The sequence below is a fragment of the Anopheles cruzii genome, chromosome 3 (genome assembly GCF_943734635.1).
Source record: "Anopheles cruzii chromosome 3, idAnoCruzAS_RS32_06, whole genome shotgun sequence".
Taxonomy (NCBI): domain Eukaryota; kingdom Metazoa; phylum Arthropoda; class Insecta; order Diptera; family Culicidae; genus Anopheles; species Anopheles cruzii.
The window spans coordinates 55,741,694-55,768,215 of NC_069145.1; the positions used below are offsets into that span (position 1 = coordinate 55,741,694).

At 45.9% G+C, this 26,522-nt stretch overlaps 1 protein-coding gene across 1 annotated transcript; it reads right to left on the reverse strand.

Moving 5' to 3' along the window:
- Positions 1–4,425: 4,425 nt before the first annotated feature.
- LOC128270636 (ATP-sensitive inward rectifier potassium channel 11-like) lies at positions 4,426–6,393 on the reverse strand. Its single transcript, XM_053008044.1, has 5 exons — positions 6,248–6,393; positions 5,985–6,112; positions 5,716–5,918; positions 4,700–5,653; positions 4,426–4,626 (listed from the first exon to the last, which is right to left on the reverse strand). Exons 1-5 carry the CDS (start codon positions 6,391–6,393, stop codon positions 4,426–4,428), a joined length of 1,632 nt encoding a protein of 543 aa, XP_052864004.1.
- Positions 6,394–26,522: the final 20,129 nt, after the last annotated feature.

The following is a 26,522-nucleotide window of genomic DNA, read 5'->3' on the forward strand; positions in this document are numbered from 1 at the left end:
TGCATAATCCTCGTATTACCTTCGGTGACTTTGCCCTGAGTTGGCCACCGGCTGCTCTCAGGCTTCAGAAGTGTGCGCCCGGGGCAAGGGATTTGATTCCGGTGAAGACATTGGAGTGTATATCGGGTAGCGTCACTAATTTTGCCGCAAGTTTCTGACATATGTTCGATATGGATTTGTGCCAAATGCTTATTATTCAATCCAATTTATCGACAATAACTTGAGTTTAACGGACCCACAGAACCATCATTTGTAACTTTCAAACTCCGAACTCCGAAATCATCGTCACTCTTCGTGCATCGAAAAGATGTTAATTTCCCATTCATCTCTACCCCGATGAACGGTACAAAAAAAAAGGACACTGACTTAAGCCGTCTAAACGACGCTTCAGAAGCACCCTGAAGAGACTTGCTCCGTGCCCCTGGTGAAGTCGTTTCGAAAATTAAGGCTTGGTTGCGCAACGTGCAACCAACGCCCACTTCCGGGACACGCTAATCTCATTATCGATACTGTTCCCGAGCGCGCTGAGCCCCGATGTGAGGTGACAAAATTTTTAATCCTTCCAACGCCAAACTCCGTACCGGTCTTCGGCCCGTCATTGACACGCTGCTTCGTCTCCGTTTTACGAGACTCTAATCCTCCGCCGGTCTCCTCGGAAACCGGGGCTGGCCCGGGTGTTCGCCACACCAAATGCGCACTTGTCGAAGTGTGAATTTCGTTTCCGATCCTCCCGAAAGCGATGCCGAAACCTCGTTCGCCTCACCTCGATGTTCGGACCAAAATTTAGTTATTTCGAAAACATCTTCGAATGAAAATAGAATAAAAAAGGGAGCTCCGGCACCGGATTTCGTAAAGCTACCCGACGATGTGAAGGGGGCTAAAAAACGGTCCGATGATAATGTTAATGGTATTAAAAATGATGGCCCCACCAAACAAATCAACCCACTCGAAATCCGGAAGGTGGAACTCGAAGCGCGAAGCATAAACTTGAGCTCGCGCGCGCGGCCCGACTGCCCGAGCAGTTATTATTTATGAATGGATTAAAATATCCGAATAGAAAACGATCTCGACGACTGTTCGGAGGGTGATCGAAATTTAAATAATCCCGCCAAGCTCCCGGCGCAGCTCCCTGGGCAGCCGGCCTTCGCCGTGAAACATTTGATTAACCAACCCAAGCTGCGGGCAACCATTGCGGGCGAAGGAGCGAAACGGGTTCTCCAAACCCGTCCTTCGGCGGAGGACCGCGCGGACGAGCCGCATAACTGAACTGGCGAGGCCCGCCACTGGGCGCGCCCGGGCGCGTATGGCTTTCTTTATCATTTATTTATGAATTGATATTTTATTTTAATGTCATATTTTTGGAGTGGATTTTCTTATGTTCAATATTACTGTTTTGGCCGCTTGAACCCTACGGGAAGGAAGAGCGGAGATGCCAGCCGAATGGGTCGACCGCGGCGGTCCAGTTTGTTCGTCCAGACTTCGCGCCGAGTGTCGTCGAGGGTGTTGAATTATGTCTTCCGTTTAACATTTGGGGCGGCTTTCCTGCCTACCACTGGCCGCTGCCCGAGACCGATCGAGCGAGCGAGTCGAGCATAATTTGTTAGTCAATAGGCTTAAATAGATGACGGGGAGTGAATATCAGCTCCTACATATTTTGTGCGCCCCACTCCCGATATCGATTCAGCGCCCGATGGCCGATGAGGCCAGAATGGTGCGTTCGTTTTCGTGACCTTCTTTTACGTAATAGTATGTTACGTAAGTACCCCAAATGCACCATTCGGAGCAACCTAACACATGGATCAATAAGTCCGCGAGATGCGTTTCTATTATTTATTAATATTGTTGATGTATTCTTCACTATTTAGTATTCAGCAAATAAGGTTATGTCTTTCGTTCTGTAGGTAGGATTCATCGTTTCCATTACAATAGATATGTGTAATAATAGGGCGCATTAGCAAACATTGAAAAAGCTTTGAAATAATAAAAGGAAAAGGAAAATAGCCATTGGCTAAGATGTCTCTTTGATCTTTCTTAAAATCTAAACGATCACCAGGACTCATAAAGCCATGGGTTTATACTCATTAGGATCTCGACGGATGATAGATTGGATTCGTTTATGCTATATTTCCGAATGTTTTGAATGGAACTAATGTGTAGAAAACGGTTTTAAGATACGAGACAAGTTTCGAAAAAAAATTGTTGTGATGATTGTTGTTAGTTCAAAGATTAAATATGTATTACTTAAACATTTTCTCTACGAACTTTCGTCTTTTTTTTCAAATGCTTCAAATATTGAAGACTGAAAAACTCGTATCGAAAGCACTGGAAATCATCGTAACCTTTTCAGCACCATCTCTTCGCATCGCACAATAACCGCTCGATTAGGTTTATTAAATTATAATTCATATTTCCTGCAGCAACTCTCGATCACCGTCACGATCGTCGCCATAGCTCTCGCGGGGGGTCATTCGTTCGCGAGTAGAGCCTTTAATTCATAGCGATCGAAATGTCGGCCCCGGGCTGGGTACCCTGCTGTGCTGCTATCCGATTTTCGGGCGTGGATTCGGGTCTAACTCGTTCAAACCATCTGAAACCGTTTCTGTGATCCACGGGGGGCCTCCGGAGTGCAGAATTAGGCTTCAGGTGTGTCCCTCCACTCGACAGCCACTTACACAGCCTGACGAGGCACCCGAGAGAGTGTGATACTTCAATTCATCGAACTCGGATCGCCAATCCGGGAGCTACATTCCGATAAACATCGATAATCATTCATTAATAACTGACGCGGTTGCCTCGTTCCCGCTCGCGGCCGTTGCAAGTCGAACATGTTCCAGACGCCACACCTTGGCTTCGCGCTAGACACAGCTGCGGGTTCGCCGATCGCCAAGAGTTGATAATTATCTACTTCTCTTGCACAATCCAAATCTGGAAACCGCGACGTTGGATCGCTTTGGCTGAGTGCAACCTCTTGCGAGATTGACGATCTCGACGAGCTTGGACTGCAGCTGCAGTTCCTGTAGCGGGAAAGGGTGGACTGCGTCGAGCGGAGCGGTTGGTTCAATATTTTACCATCGATGGACACGTGATCAATCATTTCGCTGCCGGCACCGGCTCCGGTGGTCTTCCGATCGGTTATGCGAGAGGCGCTCTTCACTTTTAGTATCATTTTTTCAACTCTTTTTTATGCATGTACGGCCCCAGAAAGCGATATCTGGCTTGACAAAGCATAATTTGGTGGACGTTAGAAGCCGAATGTGAATATTATAAGCTAAACATGCGTAAATTTTACGCTAAAACCTTGTAAGGTGGTAGAAAATAACGAATGTGTCTAACTATTGTGTAGGACAGACTTTAGAAACGGCAAGTCATCTAACTTGTTTTATACATAGCAGGTGTGTTAAAAAGTTCTGATAATTTTACACACTGAAAAATTTCAGATACATTTTTTGTAAGAGACGAAAATCGAAAATGAGCCAAACCTTGACCTAGCAAAACAGCTGTCAGAAATTGACTGATTACTCAAAATGGCCGAACTTCTTACCGAAAGTCTCTGACATGTGTAGCAACACAACGCCACAAAAAAAATTGAAAATCGAACATACGTAGCCCACGTAAATGCAAAATTATCAGAACATTTTGAACAAACCTCGTATACTAGCTACGAGAAAGTTACGAGAAATTTTGGTTCCGCCGATTCGTTTCATTCATTTTTGATGTTAAAGGCCTCGAAGAAGCAGACCCATCGTCGAAAATGTCGATAAAATCATAGACATAATCAAAACGAATTGACATGTTAGAGTCGCAACAGGAGCTAAAGATCATCCAACATCCAGGAGCTAAACAACAACCATTAAACAGTTTCGAACCCTTCTTTGAAAATTTTAACTCGGGATCAGGAATGGGTAACTGGCACTTCCGTGGCCAAACACTAAATTCATATCTCTACTTTCAATAACTGCATCGCTTAAAGCTAGCGATTGACCAGAAACGGGCTGGCCCGACAGAAGATGCAAAAGAATTAAGCCGATTTTTAATGGTTAATTGTTGGCGACAGCTGTAAGTCATAAGAACGCGAGTGCGTACTGGTTCTGAGGGTCAGCGGTGAGGAAAATGATGATGAATTGTTCGTCTGGTGCCGCGGTATCTAGTTTTGTTCACAGTGCTAAGCGAACTTAAATTTTCTAAATCAATGACACTATAGTTACTGTATAGACTTCGCTTAGACGAGCAACGTATTTTTTCAATCCCTGCTTCGAACCTTTGACTGCGTCCATATTTTCTGACCCTTTCATTTTTAGGTGCAAAGTTATTTGAATCAGTAAGAATATAATTCAGAATAACGGCTTTAGGTGCTAAGTTTGTGAGGCATTTGATGAAACGAAGTGTTTTACTTTTTGTAGAATATGTTTTGATTTATTCGAGCGATCACGGAGCTTTGCTTGTTGCATTCTGATCAACAATTTCGATAATCTCGCTATTATCTGCTATGCTAGTAGCTTTATTGTTTTCCTGGTTCTCGAGCGATTTGCGATCGTCTTCTTCGTCTTCCAAGTAGATGTCGTTGAAGCGCACAAATGAGCTCGGATTGCTCCGCAATCTTGTGCTGAACTTGTAGGACAGCGGTGCCTTCGACAAAAAGAGTGAACGGTCGTTTAGTACGGAGAATGAGCGACAAACACTCTTCGAAAAGGATACTCACGCCTGCTCTGCTGACGTCATCTGCCGGTAGATATTCTGCAAACGCGTGGCGATCGTTCTGCAATTCATCCATCGTTTCCTCGAGCATACGGGCACTGCAGAGTGGAGTTTCGATTTCTTCCAGCAGATCAAGCTGATCGTTCTGGGCCACGAAGCATTCGCCCTCGGGGTCGTACTCTATGATGTTCTGAAATCGGTGTCCCCACAGGATCTCCATCGGTAGGTAGGATGTTCGGACCTGCGACATCTGCCCGGTCGTCCACGTGGCGCCCGTCATCGAGACGACCACTTCAAACTTTCGCCCCAACAGATCGGCTGCCGACAAGTCGTACAGAGGACTGGTGCGATCGATCACGTGGCACACGGTAAGGGGCCAAAGAGGCAAAATGTGCCCATTATTCTGCAACCGCAACCGCGACTCACACCGCTCCACTATATTGGTCCCGGGATGGCGTCTCGGTTCGAGAAGGCTGGCCGTCACTTTGGTGCCAATGACGTGCTGCTGCTTCTGGTCACACACCCGAAACACGAAACACAAACGACCGTCCCGTTGGCAAATGACGGCCCGTTTACTAAACTTCATCTCGAACGAGCGCTTCGAAGCGCGTATCATCTTGGCGTACACCACGCCGACCATGGCCCCGCCGATCACGAGACCGAAAAGGATCTGTACGAGCAGCAGAAAGAATGCTTCCGGACATTCTTCCGTCGGTACGATCGCTCCGTAGCCGGTGGACACCTGCGTTTCGATGCTAAACAGAAGAAACCCGGTGAAGCTGGTCGTGCCTTCGACGCACGGTTTACTGCCATCGCCCAGACGTTCGCCGGTGACCGGATCATGCTTCAGATCACCGTGCGCGTACGCAATGAGGTACCAAAGGATGGCGAAAAAGAGCCAGCTGGCGCAAAAGCTTAGCACAAACATCATGAGCGTGTAGCGCCATTGTTCGTCCACCTGATCGGACGCAGGATCATCTCCATAAGCCATTTCTAAACTTCAATCTGGAAGGAACTCACCAGCGTGGTCGCCAGATCACGGGCGAAACGGAGTGACCGTTGTGGTAGGTGCGCCAAGTGAACATTTCCTTCACCTTTCTTGTTGATCACGCGTCGCGCTTTGATGGTCCGTGTACCTTGATGTTGCGGATCACGCCGTAAGCGAATACTTTGCAGACTTCGGGCACTGCGAAGGGTGAGCGGAAATACTGGATCCCTCTGATCTGCTGGTGGTTGAAGGATGGTTTTAAGCAAAATGCCGTTCAGACAACACAGTGGTTACGTCTTACCCTGGTCCACAATTGCAAACGAAGTTGGCGGTTCGGAAGTGCTGACACCATCTTCCGGTGTGGGAACCCGCGCCTTGTTCCGTTCGTCGCCCTCCTCTTCAGACTCGGAACTGCTGCCATGTTCTATCCTGGGAGCGGCAGTGAAGCGGGAGTGGTTGTCAGTTCTTATCTGGCTTGTTGTGTACATTTCCGTTCATTTCCGCGTTCGCCCCCCCCAAACCCTTCCAAATAGCTAAGCCATGCGTCAATGTCCATACGCTTACCAGAGTCTGTTCCTATCGAAGGCCGGTCGGCGAATGTGGTAGGGACTGCCTGACGCAGACCAGGAGTTTTCGTTATCGTAATCGACTATCTTGATCGGCCGGGAGAATCGATACTCTGTGTGCTGTTGCTGCTGGTGTTCTTGCATTCTTGCAATCAGTTCCTCACTTCCGGATTGATGCACCGTTATGTGCTCTTAGCGCTTGTATTTTATTCAATTATACACTTACACACTGAACTGCATACACTTATTGTCAACAATTTCGAAATTCCAGTGGACAATTTGAGAGAAACGGATTCCTTTGGATTGTAGTCAAATGTTTCACTGAACTTCATTCTTTTTTTTCCTAACACTTTTAAACTACACTTAATAACCGAACTTGACTGTTTGATGCCGATGAAACGTAACGTACTACATTCGAGAACTGAAGAGAGCAAACGACTGACAAACTTGTCAGTCTCGATATCGCGTTTTGGCAAATTTTAGAGATAAGCAACCAAGCATGAAATCTTGTGTTGTTTTCGTTTCGAGGGCACGATAAGATATGAACTGTTGTCTTGCAGCCCGGACCTGGTGTGTTCAAAAAGATCTGATAGCTTTGTATTTACGCTGGTTACGAATGTTTGATTTTCGGGTTTTTGTGGCGTTAAATTGCTACTCATTTCAGGGTTAAAATATTAGGTTGGCTGAAAATAAATCCATTACTTTCTCGGTAGATGGTTTATGTGATCAATATCACGTGAAGTATCGATCAAATAGTTTCAAGTTTATGCTGACACTTCACACTTAAAAAATGGCTTTCACTGTTTTTTGTTTGCTCCATTCCTTTGTGAGTTACAGGGTGTTCACTATGGAAGTCAACAAAGAGGAAATTCAATACGTTTTACAGTTTTTCTTTGATAAAGAATAAAGTTCAAGCTAGGCCGACTGAAAAATTGTGAATGGTGTTTATGGTACCGACACTCTAACAGCTAGTTAGGTTCCATTTAAGTATTTTTGTTAAAGATGCACCTCGCACAGGTTGACCTGTCGTTGAAAATATCGATAAAATCACAGAAATGATCAAAGTTGATCGGCACGTTAGTAGTCGAAGCATCGCCCAGGAGGTAAACATCAACCATCAAACAGTTTCAAGCCATTCTTCTCAAACGGATGAGTACTGGCACTGAGAAATGGGATACAACCGACAATACGGTGTGAAAATGATCGTGGTCTAAGCTAGTGAAGCAGCTCAAGCGGTGGACAAATTAGGACTAACGGCCAAGAAGGTCCTACTGGGTGGGGTTTGAAAGGTATTGTTTATCATGAGTGGCTTCCGTATGGCCAACACTAAATTCAGTTCTCTGCTGTCAACAACCGAACCGTCTGAAGCCAGCGATTGAGCAGAAACGGCCAGAATCACCCACAGGAAAGGTGTTGTTTTCCATCAGGACAACGCAAGGCCACTGACAGGCAGGGATGACTCGCCAGACAGTTCGCAAGCTTGGTTTATAGTCCGTAGTTGTAGTCGTATAATCCGGACCTTGCTGCAAGCGATTATCATCTTTGTCTCACATTGCAAAACTTCATGAATGATGAAAAATTGAGATAAAAAAAGGGTTGTGAAAAAGGATGGCAAATTTCGTTATAATATTGCATGATACGGTCAAACAATATTTTTGGCAATATCTCAGTGTTATTGCTTGCCAAATATTTTGGTGTCTTTATAAGAAAGCGTCTTTGTAAGAGAGATACCATGAAACTACCTTCGAAAAGTCGACTTATCTAGTCGAATTATCATAAAACAACTAGTCAACTTCGAAAGCTTCCAAATGTTTAAATTTTCAGAAATAAAAGCAAACGTTCCATTGTACCCAACAGTTACTTCATTATTCGACGCAAAGCTTAGCCCCAAACGAATAACAGCAAGATGTACCGCAAGGTTCTCGCAGTTTCTTTGAGCCCACCAGTAGACCCTTGGCACCCTAACTTTCCAATACTTTCGATTAAAACCACAAACATGAATAGGGGTAATGAATAACGAAAAACGACCCTAACGACGCTCGAAGCCAGCAAAGTATTCACTGCTGTTCGTCAGTGGCGGTGGCGCAAAACAAAACTTTTCCCGGCTCTATTACACTAATTTGACACAAAACCACAACCACGTTCGGTGGTTCGGTAGCAAAGCAAACAAAAGCAGTTCCGGTCCGCCGTGTGCCCGCCGAGTGAGTGCGCAGGGCTCGGCAGCTAATTGTCTAATTGTCGTTAGCTGCGTGAAGGTCCTAGTTCAGCGAAGAAAAACCTTCGCCCCCATTGCCGGCATGTCAGGCCTGATCTAAACGACCTGATACGACCATCCGTGCCTGCTGCGCCCAAGCGCGATTCCGTCGGCGCCCCCGAAATTCGGAAGAGCGCCTCCAAAACGGTTCGAAGTCAAATTATCATTTTCAACGTAATTAACTCAACTAACCACCGATCCGGAGCCCACGATGCCCGCAGTGGGTCGGTGGTTCGGGGAAAGTGGCTCGGTCCCTGGGTGCAAAAGGGGTCCCCGATACCCAGACGCGGACTAGGCACTATGCACTATTTTCAAAGATTAGTCCCCCTCGTACATTATATCCCACCGAGCGGGAGGAAAGCTTTCGAAACATCATCATTACGCGTGCCGGGGGATAGGGTGGTGTCGGTAAATGGTGACGCAAAAATGGCCAGGTGTCATTAAAATTTTCACGTTATAACTTACTTAATTGGTCGGCAGGCGGCGGCGCGCCGCGCGTTTGGCAACCTCTGGAAGGATCATCATCAGGCACCGTCATCATCGGGCGATGAGTTTGCGCTTCACGACACTTTCGCGGTGATTTATCTTCGCTCGGTGACGGGCGACGGTTGATCCGTGGACCTGTCGCCACCGGGAAGTGGGTGGTGGTGGGATGTCAAGAGGGCTCACCGGAAGTGCGCACACACACTAATTATCGTCAATTTCATCGTGCCCCGTGACACCAGCAAGCTTCGCAACTGTCATTGCCGAGCTTTTATTTGTTGTTTCCCGGGTGCCGGTGTGTGCCTGTGTGTGCCGGTTCCGGTATCAGCGGCCAGTGATCTTAATTATGACATGCAAACATGCTGCAAAGAGCTATCATTGGCTGCGCCATGCGCGTGACACCGGAGAGTGACAACCGACACTGAGGAGCACAAAATGGTGGTCCAGATCCAGCCACTCGGTTTTTTCTCGGTTACTTCCATGGGCCCCAAGCATGGGCGCCATCTTGGGCGAAATGATTGAAACTGTCACGGGGACGATCCACGTTTCCGGCACCTAAATCTCCATTTTCTGAGCTGTGGCCGAGCGAAAAACCGCTCCATTCCCGCCAGCTTTGGGGTCTCCTTTCTCTCCGTGTGGTTTGTTTTAATTTGTCGATTTTCCGATTCCTTCTCCGTTTTCTTTTACGCCGGGCGGCACAAGGGTCGTTGGGGCCATTTTATGAATCGGTTTTCCTTTTCTTTCTTCGCCCTCGGGGTTTCCTGTGCTCCTGCGCTGTCGATTGCGCGCGATCCGTCAGTGTGCTTAGCGTAGCGTGTAATTGAAGATTTTTATTTCCCCGGTCCGGGACCACCGGGTGACGGTGGCGACGATTATGGTAATGGGAGTGGGCGTACGGGTGCGCGCCTGGCCGGGAAAGCTTTCGAAGAAAGAGTCGGGCGGGTGGCCACCGATTTGTTTTATTCGAGCGCTCGATTGTCTTTTTATGGTGCGCTTTTCTGGCATTTTCCGATTACCACCCACTCCACCAGGGGCCAGGCGATTTGTGGTCCTTCCGTGCTCGTAGCGTGCTCGAATTGGAAAAGAAAACGCTTTTTGCAGCCTCATTTCAATCCGAATCTTCGCGGTCGCTGCTGGTTTTTCCTTTTTGCGGAGCTAATTAGATTCCGTGGAGGTCGTTAAAGGAAGGCGCAGGAAAGGAAAGGTCCCGGGACCGTCGTCCCGTGTGTTTGCATTCCCGTTTCCGGTCGCGATCACGGATCGGAAGCGAAACATGCGATGTTTGTTATTTATCCTGCGATTTAATTTATTGGCTTGTTAGCGTAGCGAAGCAAATTGGCTGTTGTTGGTCTTATATTGTGTGTAGCGAGTGCTCATTAAAGTTTGAGTCTACTCAGCTCGTTCAATCAAATTTGGAATCGGCACTTTTGGATCGGAACAGCAGCAGACCTCCACTGCAGTTGGACTGCAACTGAACCGAGCCCACGTGGGCCGCGTCCAACGTCCGCGTGAACTTTGCATTCAGATGGCGTGTCGAATCGGCGTTTCCACCGCTGACCTGACCCGACCGGGGTCTTGCAGGGGAATTAATGATCGAGACCGAGCCCCGGTTCGATTATGCATTGCGATTCCAATCAGCCAGCTGCCAAGCCGGCCAAGAAGACAGTTGGCCCGGGTGATGTAAAACATTAAAGACCCTCGACGGAAAGACCACACTAAACAAACATAATGACACCTCTAAATGACGCTGATTGCGTCGTCGGGCAACGTTTCGACGGACTTCGACACGCGGCCGGGCGGTCTTGGGTCAGGTCGCCAACTCGGTCGCCGGGTCGAAACGATTGAGATCTTCTTTTTGGTTTCGGCACAAGGTTGGCAAAGGTTTTCGTTCAGTTCTTTTTCCCCATTATGACTCCGGTAAGCCTGAATGTTGTCAAGTTGCTAGCTTTTAATGCCCCAAAGCCGTCCGGCGGTCCCCCCCACCGATCGGGGCTGAGGAAAATGAGCGTTAGTAATGTGTCCTATAATTTCACTAATGGATTGTTGTGTGGCCACGATGATTGCAAGGTTAGACAATGTATGCTATCGATACTGTGATTGTTAGTAAGAGGGCGGGGGTTTTCGCCGTACCGATTGTCAACACCGAACCCGCGGCCTGTTGTTACTAATCGCGCTGAAAATAATGATGTTTGTTTTCGTTGGGAGCCATTTTGAGCAAAAAAAAACATGTTAGCCGTTCTGAATTTCGATGTTTACCGTGTTCCGCAAAGTGGGAGCTATTTGTTGTGCATGTGTCGCGACATTGTGTGTTAATGCTGAAGAGCTAAACTCACTCGAAAGAATGGGCGATCAATAAGCTTGAAAATAACGTACAGCGCAATACTTGCGGAACATTTGATGCGCAGGACGGAATGGTAAAGGATTAATTTATAAAACAAAAAGATTAGCTACAATTGGATATTAATAATTTGAGTTGTAGAACAGCGTTGGCTTGCGATAAGGCTTGCGAACTGATGAACTGCTGAAAAGGTAAATATTTTTTATCGTTGCATTTATAAATGGTATTTCGTCAGGATGTACTGCAGTGAAAAGCAAAACGAAGCTTAGTTCAAGAACATAAAAGATTTTACGCCATACGAGGATGAAAAATTTTCTTATAGCAATCAAACATCAGTCACGAAAAAGTTAGTAAATGATAGTTTTGCGTGGATCATAGACACACAAGAAAAAATTTAACCAAACATATTTAGAACAAGCTAAATTCCACCTACGCGAAAACAAGTTTAGTATCCGCGATGCAAACCATTCCGTTCAGACAATATTGTCAAACATCATGGTTTCATCATGTGGTCCTTTCTACAGTCCTCAGATATTATTTTGGTCCAGATTCTTTAGAAAAATTTAGCTAATTCTGTTTAATTAGGTGAGGTCTTTTCGCATGCTCCAAGGTTCATGAATGGCCACATCTTCTCAATGGTTTTCTGGTCTAGAACACGATGTTAATGGCCTTTTGACTTGTGGATTGCCGCACTATCCTGTGGTGCGGTGAAATCTTCACCAATAATGTAGCTGTATTTTGTGATCGTATTGGTTATGTTTGTCGCCGCTAGCTTTCAACGCATGTGCCAATGTCGTCCAATGTTATCTCTAAGCGTGTAACAATGTTATCATAAAGAGCTCAGTTAGGGTTTATACCAATAAACAAATAATACTTGTTCCTTCTTGAACTATTTTGTCTTTCGCCAAGTTTTTTGGCTTTTGAGTCATGACCAGAAAAGGCCACCAATTTGTAGGTTTCATGGAAACAATGAATCCCTGGAGTAAATTTACCGGCGAAATGGAAATGGTGCAATCCAGTCGATGATGCCGTATACTTCCAACCGAATTTTGAAACCCTCCAAAATTACGAATGTCATCTTAAAAACAGCAATCGAAAATCAGTAGTAGGTCAGAAGAGTCAGTAGTAAAATTGTTAAGAATAAACCCACCACGACTTTGCAATGATATCGTGGTTTCTGTAAAAAAAGGACTTTCCCAGTTCTCTATTCTTCAGAGGAAAGTTCTACGAGGAAACGTTTAATAGCTGCGCATTCGAATGATGTCGACTGGCAGGATTCTTAATTTCAAGAGATTACAGCTTTTGATGTGAGTAATTTTTGCAATTACAGTACAAAATTCACAAAAGAAATCACTTGATGTTTGTGGTATTAACCTAAAATCCGTACTTGTCATTCGCTTCGTTTTATTAAGTACTATTCTGTGGAAAAAAATTACACATTGATTAAGAAATAATCATTAAAACACTACATTCGGTTCTCATCCGATGGCTGCACAGCATTGCCCTCCAGTTCCTATCAAACACAAAAATGCATCTTAAGGCAGACAAAAATAGTCACATATGGTAATTACTGTGTTCTATTTCCCTTCGATGCACACGTGCTACAACACATGGCTGCAAGCCAAAGTTATCTTTCAGAGAGAGAGAGAGCAATTCATTCAAAATATTATCGTGCCGGGGTTAACTATTGTTCCCCCCTTCACTCATACTTTCTCCATAAAACCAACTCATTTCTCGACGCAGCATCAGCATCAGCGATAGAATCGTCTAAACGGCTTGAAGAGTTTTTACTTCTGTCGCCAGCAAGACAACTTAAGAGCCAACGGAGCCGCGCAGTTCGGAAGCAATTGTTTCAAGTGCACCCTATAAATGGCTTCGGATGGGCTTTGATGATCTTATTTCCCTCAAGCATCTGGCGCTGTATCTTGCCTCGGCGCGTTTATCCAGCCCCAGGAAGAAGTCAATCATGTGCCAATCCAGATCGGATTCATTTACGTTTAAAATTGATACAAACCACATCCCGGCGTTGGGTGCTTCTGCTTTTTTCACTTCCTATTTTCCGGCGCGCTGCAAGAAGATATAGTTTCCGTAGCGGCCACTCATAAGGGCACTTACGCACCGCACCGTGGTTCCGTTATGCTGCGGCATTTGGAACACTTTTGGATTAGTTTCCGTCTTCGTTGTGCTCGTTTTGATTGATTTTATAATCATTGTCTTCCTTTGGTAGCTGGCAGCTGGATGGCGTCGGACCGGTCATTTCAAGGTGTTTGCAGTGGTGTGAACCTATTTGTCTCAGATGGACGCTTCTTTGCCATCCGGAGGAAATGCACCGCTATCTCCGAAAGGACGCTCTAGAAATCAGCGAACCTTCCATCGGTCATGTAATTTGCTGGCGAACGGACGAAGTGAACACACGTCAATCATTGATTGAGTCCAATAAATAATATTTGTTTGTCGTGGTCATTCTGCCGCCATCCTACCAGACCTAGAAGTCTGACGTAAGCGCATAGACAAACACTGCCACCAACGGCACGGCCCTGGCAGAAGAAAGGACAGCGCGCGCGTAGTAATTACTGGTGGCCACAACCTACCTGAAATAATTACCATCTACGGCCGGTGGGCCGACTACCAACCGTAGGCATACAATTATTTGACACCTGACTAAAATGTGTCTCTCTAGAAATAGGGCCGAAGGGCTGACCACCGGCTCATCCCCGTTCTCCAATCTAGACCTCTGAGGGGCACCCAAACCCAAACAACGTTTGCCCCTCGCCGATCGCCGTATAATTAGACCTAATTTTTTGTTTATATTGATTACCGTTTTGCCTCGAAAGAAGCGAAAGCTGGTCAGTTTGCCAGTGGACGGACTTTCTTCCGGCGGAGTCGGCGGTTCACCTGTTTCCCGTTCAGCTTCCCGTTAGGACCGCGGGCCGCGATTGATCGCTTTTTGATGAAGCCCGACTCGTCCACGCACAGCTCGATGGCCTGGTTTTTTGTGTGCAGTGATGAGCTCAACGGCAGGCGAATCACTCACTTGCGGGCTGGTGAATATTATTTTTTTCTCGCCGGACAGGAACGTAGATAAATCATGCGCGAGAGCATCGGAACAGCTCTGAAGTCCACTGGTCAGCGTCAGCGAAGAACAGCTGCAAAGTTGGGCTTGGAGGGAAACTGTTTCCTGGCAAGTTTCCTTTTTTGTCTTTGCGAAGCCTCGATAGAGAGGTTTGACCAACATTTATATTATCTTTATTATCTAATGTACCTTTCAAAAATTTTGAGTTCATTTATTGCGCTCAACGGAATCCAGAAAAACCTCGCTTTGAAATGTTACACTATTGCGGCCAAAAAACAACGAGAATTTGAGATAGAACTCAAATTCTTTATTCTTCTAAATTTAATTTCACCGCCCTCAAAATAGGCCCTTTCCGGGGTGCAATAAACTTGTCCCAAGGTTTTTTTTTTGTTTTCAAAAAATGTCCAGAAAATAAAACAAACACAAAACAAGGCTTCCTCCAGGCAGGCTATAGACTTCAACGCGTTCGGAAAGCCTTCAGAGCTTCTTCTAGAATTGAGTGAGTAGCTAGACGTCACTTGATGCTAAGTCAGGTGAATATAGGTTCCAGAATAATGGTTTCGGAACGATATGAGAAATGATCACGAAATGATCACGTTTTTGGCACCAAGCTACGGTTTTGGAGCACCGATTCTTTGATTTTATTGACGTGTTCATGAATATCAATTGATGTTTATGGTCATTGAATCATTGAATATCAATTGATGTCTCGTCTTTAACACTCTCCCGACCTTCTTTGAACATTTTGTACCCTTATAAACTCTTGTTTTCAATAGAGCTTGCTCTCCAGTAGGCCTTTTGCAACATTTTCAAACTTTTTCGAAGCAGAGTTTTTATTCCGAACACAGAATTGGAACTGCGTTGTTGAACAGTTTCTGACATTATGAAAAAAACCAACCCCTTTTAACTGCTTAACAATTATAATTTTTTGAACGAATAATTTGACACAGATGTAGGTAAAAGTACTGCCAACTTAGAAATTAATTCATTTGTCGCTATCGGAATCCCAAATAAGGTCCATATCAAAATTCTCCTTAATTTTTGGCCACAGTGTTAATTCTTTTAGTATAATGGCATTAATTGACCACCCTGTTAGTCACCCTGTTAGTACAATGAATCCGTTGCAATTTATGTAAAATAGTTTGTGGCGGATTAAGACAATTCAGACATAAAGTGAAACATATTGCTCCTTCTGCAACATCCGAATGTTTTGTTGCCCTTTGCGTTGACTCCACAATGCCAAAGACAAATAGTCATTTTTCTTCTTCAATTATCCGCCAGCCTTCAAAGTGAATTAAAAAAGAAGAAGAGGGATGAATTTGTTCGAAACTCGAAGCAACCCGAAGGGCTACGGAATGGATCACATATGTTACCGTGACGATGCTCCGGCATCGATAGCTCTCCTTCTGCCCTCTGCCCTGTGTGCTTCCCGGGCCGGTGTCAAAAGAAGCGACAAAATGCTAAATCAACAACGTGGTCAACCATCCATGGCCCGGGTGTGTATCGGGCGCAGTCGGGGCAAGTGTTTTGCATTTTATTTTCCATTCCTGCCGATCCTACCAACCCGGGATGCCCCTAGGGCCGCGGGATGCTCCCCGATGACGATGATGCTGATGATGCGCAGAAGGTTGGACCGCCCGCACCGGAGTCGCGGAACGCACGGGATTTCCTCGCCGAGCACACGGGGAACTGATTTTCCACCCCATACGATATTCCCTGTCACAATTCATCGCTTACACACTTGCCGAAGACAGGTCCCCGTGGGAGATGTGCTCCGAATGGCGAGCGTGGCATCACCCTTCAGCGTTCAGCGAGTGTTCGACCTTTTTTTTGCCGCGCAGATAATCTCTCGGTGCGTGAAATGTGTTTAGGCGATTTTTCCTTCGCGTGACGCGTGAGTTGTTTTTCCCTTCGGTTGCCTTTCAACCTGTTTTTTCATAGCCCACGGACCGGCCACGGCTTCGCTGAAGTGACGTGTCGGCTGCTGGCACTATTTAGACCGCTAAATCGCCGAATCGAATCATCCCAAAACAAATAATGTAACAGATTGGACTCACGGTCCCGGCAGGACCGCTGTTGTTTTTTTCCTCTCTCTCTCTCTCCCCGTGGCAGCGAATGGTGGAACAATTTAAACAAATGTGTTTGCAACGAGCCCATTTCGGGGGGAATCCTTTTCGCCACAGTTTCGGCCACACGATTCGTTGCATCAGAGAAAACTTTGTTGCGAGGGTAGCTAATCTTTGCCAAGCTTTATCCTTTTCGATCAATATTGCATTTTTGTGCAATTATTATATTTTCTATTGTTTACGAATCATAACGAGTATTTTGAACAAAATTTATAATAATTCCCATCGGTGAAACATTTAACTAGTTAAAACCATTCCGAATTTTAATGCTCTTCTCGCCAATCTCATCTCGTTAGCAACTCACTGCTCACCAATTCACAGCAATTCTCACTTTTCACTCACTACGCGGCCTTCTCACAGGTGGTCTCTTTTGTCTCAATTCGATCAATTCGCGGACTGCATCTCATTTTATCTCATTCAAACTCATGGCTTTCTCACTCTGTCGCCAGGAATCGAAAGGAGAAAAGAAAATGAGAGCGCGGCTTAGGCCACGCCCCCTCTCTAAAATGGCAGCGGCCGTCTGGAGTCTTCAGTTACCAGGAACCACTCGACGAGAAAACACCGCTTTTTAGTCCCGGAACCGGAATTTGGAGCCTGAACCTTGAACCTTTCGAAGGTGGTGGTTGTGAATCGGTTTTGTTGGTCACTTTGGGATGGGAAGTGATGAAATCGATTTCTTTGGCCCGGGGAAAAAGGATACTTTTTGCATCCGGAACCCCAAATGGCCCGAGCTCTCTCGGTTTGCGTGTGTGTGTGTAGGTAAACAGGAGAGGCTGTAAAATTTCATCACCTTTTTAAGCAAAACTAGTTCGCCAAAGGATTAGCAGCCCGTCAGGTCGGTGGTTTGTGCGTCGAAATCGATTGGACTCATGGGCAAGCACCAGACGCGAGCATGGACCATACGGACGAGAACATCCGGTTGCGATTTGAGAAGGTTCTTTGGAAGGAAGCGATACCAAAGTGGTTTCGGGGTAAAGAGCGCAGAGTTAGCGCCGTCGTTCGTCCTGACGATGCACACGGCGGAAACTTTGCTCATTCTCAGCCCATTTTCCCTCCCCGGGGGAGGGTGTATCGATTTTCTCACGTTTCTAAACTTACTTGCGACGATGCGCGACGCGGCTTAAAGTGGAAGCCAGAAAGGAACGTTCGAAGGATAATTTTTCAACACTTTCCCTGGTCCGCGCTCGGGTAAAGTACCTACAGATGGCGCCACCAACGCGCGTGGCCTGGGTGTTCCTTTGTTTTCCGAAATTTATCATTATGCTAAACAGCACCCCGCACCCTGTTGCCTTGTCTTACCCCGCCGCTGATAGTGTGCGATGCTCGGTCGATGCTCGTAAAGGCCACCTCTTGTCGGTGATCTCGGTGGCCGGTCGGTCCGGTCCGAGAGTGGCGAGGCGAGATGATTCTTGCCGCGAAATTAGTACACTTCATCCCCAGCTTCCCCCTCCCGCCGGGGCCCCGGGTGGGACGGGGTCTGCTCGTTACGCCATCAACACGGCACCGTGTCCCGGGCGTTCGAAGCACTAGGACTCGAGCACGGCGCTCCTCGGAGGACCTCGGATGGATGCTGTTGCTTTCGGAAAGAAAATCGTCGCTTTCCACCGACCGACCGACCAACGTTCCACGCTGCTAATGGCCTCCAACATCATGGCGACGACGACGATGTTGTTGACGATGGCACGGCCGAGGTCGGTCGGTTGATTGTTAATGTGATTAAAATGTAAATTTTATTGCTTAGTAAATTAGACATTTCTGCTGCCAGATCCAAAAACGGGCACCTTCGGGCCGCGGGGGGCAGGTGGCGCTTCACCGGCTCGGACCCGCCCCGGACCCTCCCCGCCTCGGAGAAAGCTGTTGAAATGGCGAATTTATTCAATGTGAACGTCTTCACTTACGTGTGAATTTGAGATATGGTTTCGGAACGGTTCTTTTGCTTCTTACGGGGTTTTTGGACTGCTGCTGTCGCTTTACATTTTCACGCGCCTCTCCGAACAGCGTGCGCCGTGCGTGCCCTCGATTCGAAGGATCTAAATACCGAGACCCCTCCCGGTTAACCGATGATCCTTCGAACCGTGTCACAATCCTTTGACAGATGAATGTTAAGGAATCCTTGTGTTCCAGTCGATACAAATCAGACTGAATAAAATTCTCTGAAGAATCCTTTATTTACACAGGAGAACACCAACAAATCTCGTCCTAAACCTTGCTAGCGAGCAAAGACTATCGTTCGAGATAAACAAACTAAAAGAAGCCCTAATCAATGCATCTATTGATTCTATTGATCCACCCAAAAATTCGAGCGCTAATTATCTGAAGTTTTTAAAGTTAACTGGTTGTAAGATGTTGTTACTTATTAGTTATAAGTAGGATAAAATAACTCAATGCCACGTGGCATATAATTTAAATAGATTTAATTCGAAGCATTTCATTTCAACCATTTTGATACCATAGACTTATTAAATAGCTGCAATGTGGAATATCTCTGTATTTGTATGTAACCAAGCATTTATGTCTAATAAAGATCCAATAAAAAAAAAGAAATACTTGTGACTGAAGGGCATTTGGCTGATCCCTGGTGTTGGGTCGAAAAATGCTAGCTGCAAGGACATTAGGAATCTCAGTCTGGGACTGTTTTCCAACTGAATTCGCTAGACCCTAAATTTTATTTTGATGCGTTATATTCAATTCGATCGATTGTCAACATTGTATTCCTCTCGTGGTCCTGCGTTCCATCTCGTTCGCCAAACTGTAATCTTTTTTCGGCGTGCAAGCTTCTCGCGCCTTCAAGTGGCCATCGTTCGTGTCGACCAGCGTCTACAGAACGTCTATTTTTGCCCGGCGGCGGCCTGATGATGCGCGTCTGCTTTTCATCCCGATTCCGGGCGCGCTCTTCAGTTTCACCAAATTATCGCCGATTGAGAGCTACGGTGTTCAGTCGGGTTTTTTTTCGTTAGCTTTCCTCATATCATATCTGCCATGCTACTCGAGTCGGATGGCAAGATGTCTCTATTTTTATACCACAATTTGGCACCTCTTTGGGCGGCACCCGGGTGAACATATAAAAAGGGAAATCGATTAAAGCTCCATTCCACGCTTTCCACTGCGTCACTAACGCACTGCGAACTGGTGGGCCACTGGTTGACAACTCCACCGCCGACCGACCGATAATGATCTCGGGAAACTAATTTTCTATTAGCTTCCGCTTCGCAACACTGAGTGCCGAAATTGGAGCCGCGGATGCCGCGAGCCGAGCCGAAAGTTATGTGCTTGCCACGCTTGTGGACCCAACTGGCTGGATAGGTTTCAATTTTGGCAAACTCGCTACGTTCGTCATTGTTGGGTTCATTTTGTTGGTCGCAAGCATCGGTTGGTGGCTTCGCTTCGAGTAGCATAACGAGACGATTAACGATTATAATACGTTGCGGTGGGTTGCTGGCCCAAATCGGGCCCCACAGCAGGACCTGGTAGGCTGTTCGTGCCCGTGGGGTGATGCGGCGAACCTCACGGCGATAGGTCTGCTTACAATTGATTTTAATAATTATCTGATAACGTTCTCAGGGCGAGTTTCTAGTGCAAAGTAAATAGGATTTTATGTATTTTATTGAAAATACAATAAAATTCATTATGCGTATTATTAAGCGAAGACGGAAGAAGCGAATGGCCGAATGACAGCAGAAACTTTGTTTCCAAATAACGATCAACGAGGCCAAAACCATCACTCATTGCGCTCCATGCATAAGACGACATGCTCGTGACGGGGACTGTGTTTCCGATTGCCTCGGAGGCGTTAAGATCATTTGTTTCCCGGCCAACCGACTGCCTTCTGCGGTCTCCTGACAGATGGCACAGGAAGCCGTTAACAGCGCCGTACTAACATACTTTCCATGCGAAGAAAATCGATCCTGCCAACAACCGAATTTCCCGGAGCCAGCCAGCCAGCCAGCCAGTGCCTTACCAGCAGCGTGGCTAATCGAGGAAGCAAACGGCCCAGTCAAGGACCCAGGACGACGACGACGAGTGGTCTCAGCAGTGAGAAACGCAGGCGACGGACCATATGCTCGGGCTTAAGCGGCATGAAATCGAAACTATTTTCGACCCACAAAAAAAAATTGGACCACATTTTCGGGAATGTGTTTATCACTTAACACAGACGCGCTCGACGTCTGCCGCGAGGACTGCCTTTTGCTGCGCGTATGTCATCGCGGCAAGTCTGTGGTCGGCCGGGCGACTCAAAGTGTTGGATTTGATTAATCGTTGCGCGTTTGCCAATCGCTCCGGATGATTCCGTTCCGTTGGCTGGTGTCATTCGACACTTGCGGACCGTTAATTATCCGCTCAAATCATCACCGCCGCCTCTCCGGTTGGGCCGCGAACCCGCGACAGGGCGTGGGTTATTTTGTGCCAAATCGTTGCGACGGATGAATTAGCGGCCGCCGAGCGGGCGATGATGGGATTTATTTCGTCCGAGCGTTGATGGAGCCGATGGAGCCCCGCGAACGAATGATAATGGCGCGCGTTGGCGGCACGGCCTAGGCGTAAAAATAGACACATGCGACCAGGCGAAACATAATAATTATGGTGTCTTTGCCAGATAATGAGGCAGATAATGTGAGGAAAACTGCAAAAAAAAACATGCAACATCAAAGTGGGAAAGGTTGGGGAAACAATTTGAGTACCAAAAGTTACTAATTGGTTCAAAACGGTTTTGTACTGTTTTGACCAGTTGTTATGCACGTTAGGAAAATAAATTTAACATCTACTGTTTAGTACCTCAAAGAAGATTATTATGCTATGAACTATAGGGAAGCGATAATAAAAGAGAAAGTAGTTAAACGTAATGTCGTTGAAGGATTTCTGATGGCTGCATAAAATTCGAAAAGTGCTTTTCTTTATCGACCAAGTTTGTTGGTTCCATTTTAAACCTATAGAAATCGGAGCATCACCTTTACATTAACGTAAATGAAGGACTCCCGGTGAAAATATGAATTCAACAATGTACAAGGACTGGCTCTGCGCAGTTCGATGTCGTTGCTTGCACTGAGACTATATCAAGGCGAATTAAACAGCACGAATTTTTAACTGTTGAGAAAATGAGTCCTATTGAGATTCATCATCGTTTTCAGGCTGTTTTTGTGATATCTGCTATGAATCTATGGATATTATCATTTCATGATTACCAACCTGGAAAAGCCTTAATTTTTGACGAAACACACACCGGATGTTCGGTTGATCGGATGAATCGTCACAAACTTGCCAAAGGTTTCATTCAAAATTTCCCGACAATCACTTAACAGCGTATCGCCAACCAAATAGGAAAATCTAAGGAATGTGAACGTTATTGAATATTAATCTTGCAAAATGACAACACTCGCCCAAACACTTCGCGCGCATTTGAAGAGGTTCTGGAAGACCGGGATTTTGAACCGAATCCATACACTTTATATTCACCAGAACTTGCGCCTTGCTATTTTAATTTTTTTTCCCAACTCAAAAGAGACCTTAAGAATTATCACTACACAACGTTATTGTAGGGTTATTGATTCTCACCACAAAATATCTAGATCGACCTAAACTAGAGCCCACTGGAATCAATCTAAATAGACTATTAAGATAGAAATAAGTTAGAGTTAATAGTAGTTAGTCTAGTATATAAGGGAGATAAATGACAAGCTATTGCAGGTCAAAATCCCTAAAAGTAATCAAACAACAACCAGTTTACGTCTCTCGGAAAGGCCAGGGCTTCAAACACCCAGGAACCCTGATTGACAACTGGTAGTTGAATGAAATTAAATTTAAAAAGAGACGAATGCTAGGCTATTGCAGCTCAAAGGCTCTTTAATACAAAAGAAAAAAAAACTACACAACGAGGACAATCGGATGAAGGCAGCTATCGCGCCCTGGGTTCGAGAAAAGCTGGAAGAATCCCTCAGAGAAGGAATGAAAAAACTTGTCATGCATTGGAAGAAATATATAATGATTACTGGTGCCTATTTCTTATTAATTTGAGAAGAACGGACTTATTACTGGTGCCTTTTTATATTTTTTTAGAAGAACGGATCGGGAACGGGCGGATTTATATTACTATTACCTATGTTGAGGAATAAATACAAGATTTTGAAGATTATGATAAATAGTTCCAATTGTTTCCTACCCAATCCTGCTAATTGATTTGGTTCGTCTCCTGCGAGCATATCGCATTCAGCCTCGTAACTTTGCAATATTTGGGTATGTTGTTGATATCTTTATAAGCATTATTCGTTCCTACACTTTGATTGCATTGTGCGATATTTATACGAAAAATCTTAACATGTAAAGTCCATCAGCCGTACTAAACCTGACAACCTCAAAATGTTTCTCAGATCGCTCCCTAATAAAATAGACACCAATTGGGGCGGCCGCCATTCCCATGGCTGGACATCTGGCATCGTAGCGTAGCATCGGCGCACATCATCAACGAGCCGCTGATATTTATAAACACGTTAACATCAAACGTAAATCTATCAGCAGAACGCCATCGCCTCTTGAGTGTGGTTCAGTTCATGCGCAAGCACCGGCGCGGCTCCCGGAGAGGCCTCAAAGACACACGGGCAAAACAGACCCGTCAGAGATGCCTATCGCCACCGAGTCTAATGCCACCGAGAGCGGGGCCGAGCCTTATCCATCTCCTAATTGTGTGTATCACCATCATCATCATCGTCGTCGTCGTAGTCATGCATATGAATGAGCGATTTTCTAATGGCCACATAAAAAACTACGAGCTACACGCAGCAAATACACACGCATTCGTCCCGGCTTCGATGGCCGCTAGTTGGCCGGTGGTCCGCCGGACCCGTTTCCTCACCAACGCCCGGGAGCAACTGCCACCCACTTCCGGCACCACCTTATCTACTCCGCGTCGTTCGGTTCGGTTCGGTTCGGTTGGGGTTTGATTTTTCTCCATTGCCCCCTGGGAGCAGTTACAAAGTCCCGGTGTCGGCGGCGGCGGATCAGAAGAAAGCGGACTCGAAATGGAAACTTTGCCGACAAACCGCACCCGCACCAGCACCAGCACTAGTTTTTGGGCCACCGCTCACCGCCCCCGGGACGGTTGCCGATCGTAAAAATATGTTTTATTTTATTATTATTTCCCCTTTTGCTTGATGTTTTGTTTTTATGCTTTTTATGAAGTTTTCAGTGTAAATTTTTAATTCATCAGCAACAGCGGACCGGGACAGCACGGGTTTGTTTTGTTGAGGGGGAGGGTGGCCCCACCCGGCCGGCGGTTTATGGGCGGCTTTTGGGTGGGTTTCGGAACAAGGTCTTTGGCCGGTGTCGTTAGGCACCGCGTAGCTGCGTTCCGCGATTAACGTGTATCTCGTTCGGCCACCGGACCCGGGGATTTTTCCTGGCGATATCAACAAAAAGCGCGGAGCGAGTTGCATTTGTGGTTCCTTCCTCGTTTTCTCCTTCATCTTTTTATCCCCATTGTTGCGCGCATCGTAGAGGTTTATGGCTACCTTTCGTTCGCCGACCACCATCGCGGAGGTTCACGTTTTCTTCCGAACCTCCCGGGGGAAATGTCTTAATCAGCGCGTAATACAGCGCGAATCGCGCTGCGGAAAATGGTGTTAAAGGTTCGAAGACAGGGCGCGGCACCTGCATCGTCGGGACCACGCGAATCGGCATGTGAATCACTGTTACCGGTTTGGGTTTGGGGGTTTTTATACAACCATTTTATTATCGGCCGGGCGCGGCGACGGAAAAGCTTTCCGTACAATGGAAAATTTCGCACCCAGCGGTCGGCCGGCCAGAGAGTCACGTTTGGATATAAAACAACTTATCTAATGAGATGGCAATGTTTGTCGAGCCCGTTCCGTCCGTGTGTGTGTCGGCGAGGAGAATGATGTTTCGCTACCGTTCGGGACGATGCCGCGGCCGCGGTCGTTATAAAAGTCGTTATGGCACGCCATAGTTTGGACGGTTAAAAACTTTGATCCTGCATTATGGGCGCAACATTGCTCAAATGGAACCAGAATAGTGGAACCAGCTGCCTTCGCTGAACGGCAAGCGCATTTAGAGCGGCAGCAAAAAGTTTCATGGATTTTTTATTTACTTTTCCCCTTGGCTTATGCGGCGCGTTTTGTGGAGAGATCCGAATAAAAGCGCAATTTCTTCTTCACTTGCACGGAAAGAAAATATCATGGCGAACAATGAAAACCATGTTCCGTTTAAAGGGAAAACTATTTGAAAACATTTTTTAATGAACAATGAATGAATCGGAACAATAAAATGGGCTCAAAGCAAAACAAAGACCTTAACTGTAATTGAGCACATTAAAACCGAATTAATCAGCATTAGTTCGAGTGTTTAACAGAACGTTAAAATTGTTGTTTTTAAATCACATAAACCTATTCGATATTTACGATAAGATATTTCTTCTGTTCCACGCACTATTGGTTAGTCGATAGAGCCAAAATGTTCTAATATTTTTCATCAATATTTTCGGTAACTCATGAAGCAAATAAGATAATTCAATTAATTTAGTAAAAACATTTTAGGGAAGTAGCTTAAATGAATGCGCTAATATTGAGGCTGAGTAGCCTCTAGGAAGTAGGTTCACTTTATTATAATCATTTCACAACATGACAGGATTGAAATAAAATAGAGACAAAATATTTATTATGTGTTAATAATTGGAAATGTGAATGTAACAACATTGATTCGAGTTTGCATCATTAATAATATATGTTTGATTTTCGATATTTAATCAAATCTTACAATTAATTATTTCAGCCTTATTTAATCGTTTTCTTCTAATGGCATAGACACTGATGTATTTTTTGCCTTATTCAAAAGAGATTCCTTAAATACGATTCAATAGTTATGCTACATTCAATAGTGCGGATGATTGTTTTGATAACGATTTGTTTCCGCATTTATTGACTCTTGCACAAGTTACATGTAAAATGATTATAAAGTTGCAAAAAAAAGAATAAAAAGATGTAGTTCGTTGATTGTTGTTACACTTAAACCAGAATGCAACGCCAGATTCTGATGGCCCAACAGACCGGCTACGCGCGGCCCAGAGACGAATGCCACCTACATCGGACCGCCCGGAAGCACGACGCGTCCGTCAGGATGTTAAACGCCCAATGTACAACCGGAATGGCTGTCAAAAGCCGCATAATAAGATGCTCTTAAAACCGCTAAACAAGCAGCGAAAGACGAGACCGCCTCCAAGTGTCGGGGCCCGAGCCCTCGGCTCGCGTGCATCTGCATCTTGCGTCTGCGCCCCTGAGCGGCCGCATATGTTCGCCTGTGTCGCGGTAGGTTCCAGGCTTTATCCGGACCATTCCGGTCGGGCCACAAAATTGGGACAAATTCGAACGCTCGCTTCGCGGACCTTCGCAGGGTTTCAGATATTCTGTTTTTTTTCCTGAAGATTTTCCAGCCCAAAGGTTTCGGTTTTCGTTGGCAATCGCAGTCCCGGCGCATGATTGATATCGTAGCACCATGCTCAAGGAGGCTCTAATGAGCGAACCCAGCGAACGAGCTGGGTGGTTGCCCGGCGTGGAGTGGCACGGAAAGCATAACAAACAAGATAACAAGATTCTCGGCCGCAATCGTAGCTCCGTGGAAATCCGCGAGGCGAACCCACGCCCGCCGCCCGGTGTGACAATCGGGTGGCTGGCGGGCAGGGGAAAGCCGCTCCGGTCGGGAACCTTCGTCAGGAAAATTTATGCCTTTGTTTGCAAGTGATGCATGCGCAGAAGATGCTGTTGGCGGTCGCCCGGCAAGCCGATAGAAACACACACTAAAAAAATTAGGTAGCAAAAAAACGGGAACTAGAAAATCGTGCCAAGGAGCGAAAAAAGGAACAACTTTTCAAACGGTAAGGCGTGCGCTGTCGTTCGTCGTTGAAAAGAGTGGTGAAAAAACGACAGTCTTATTAAAATTTCACACTCCAACGAAATAAACATATTTATGGGGCAACTGCGCGACGTTGGTTGGATTGTT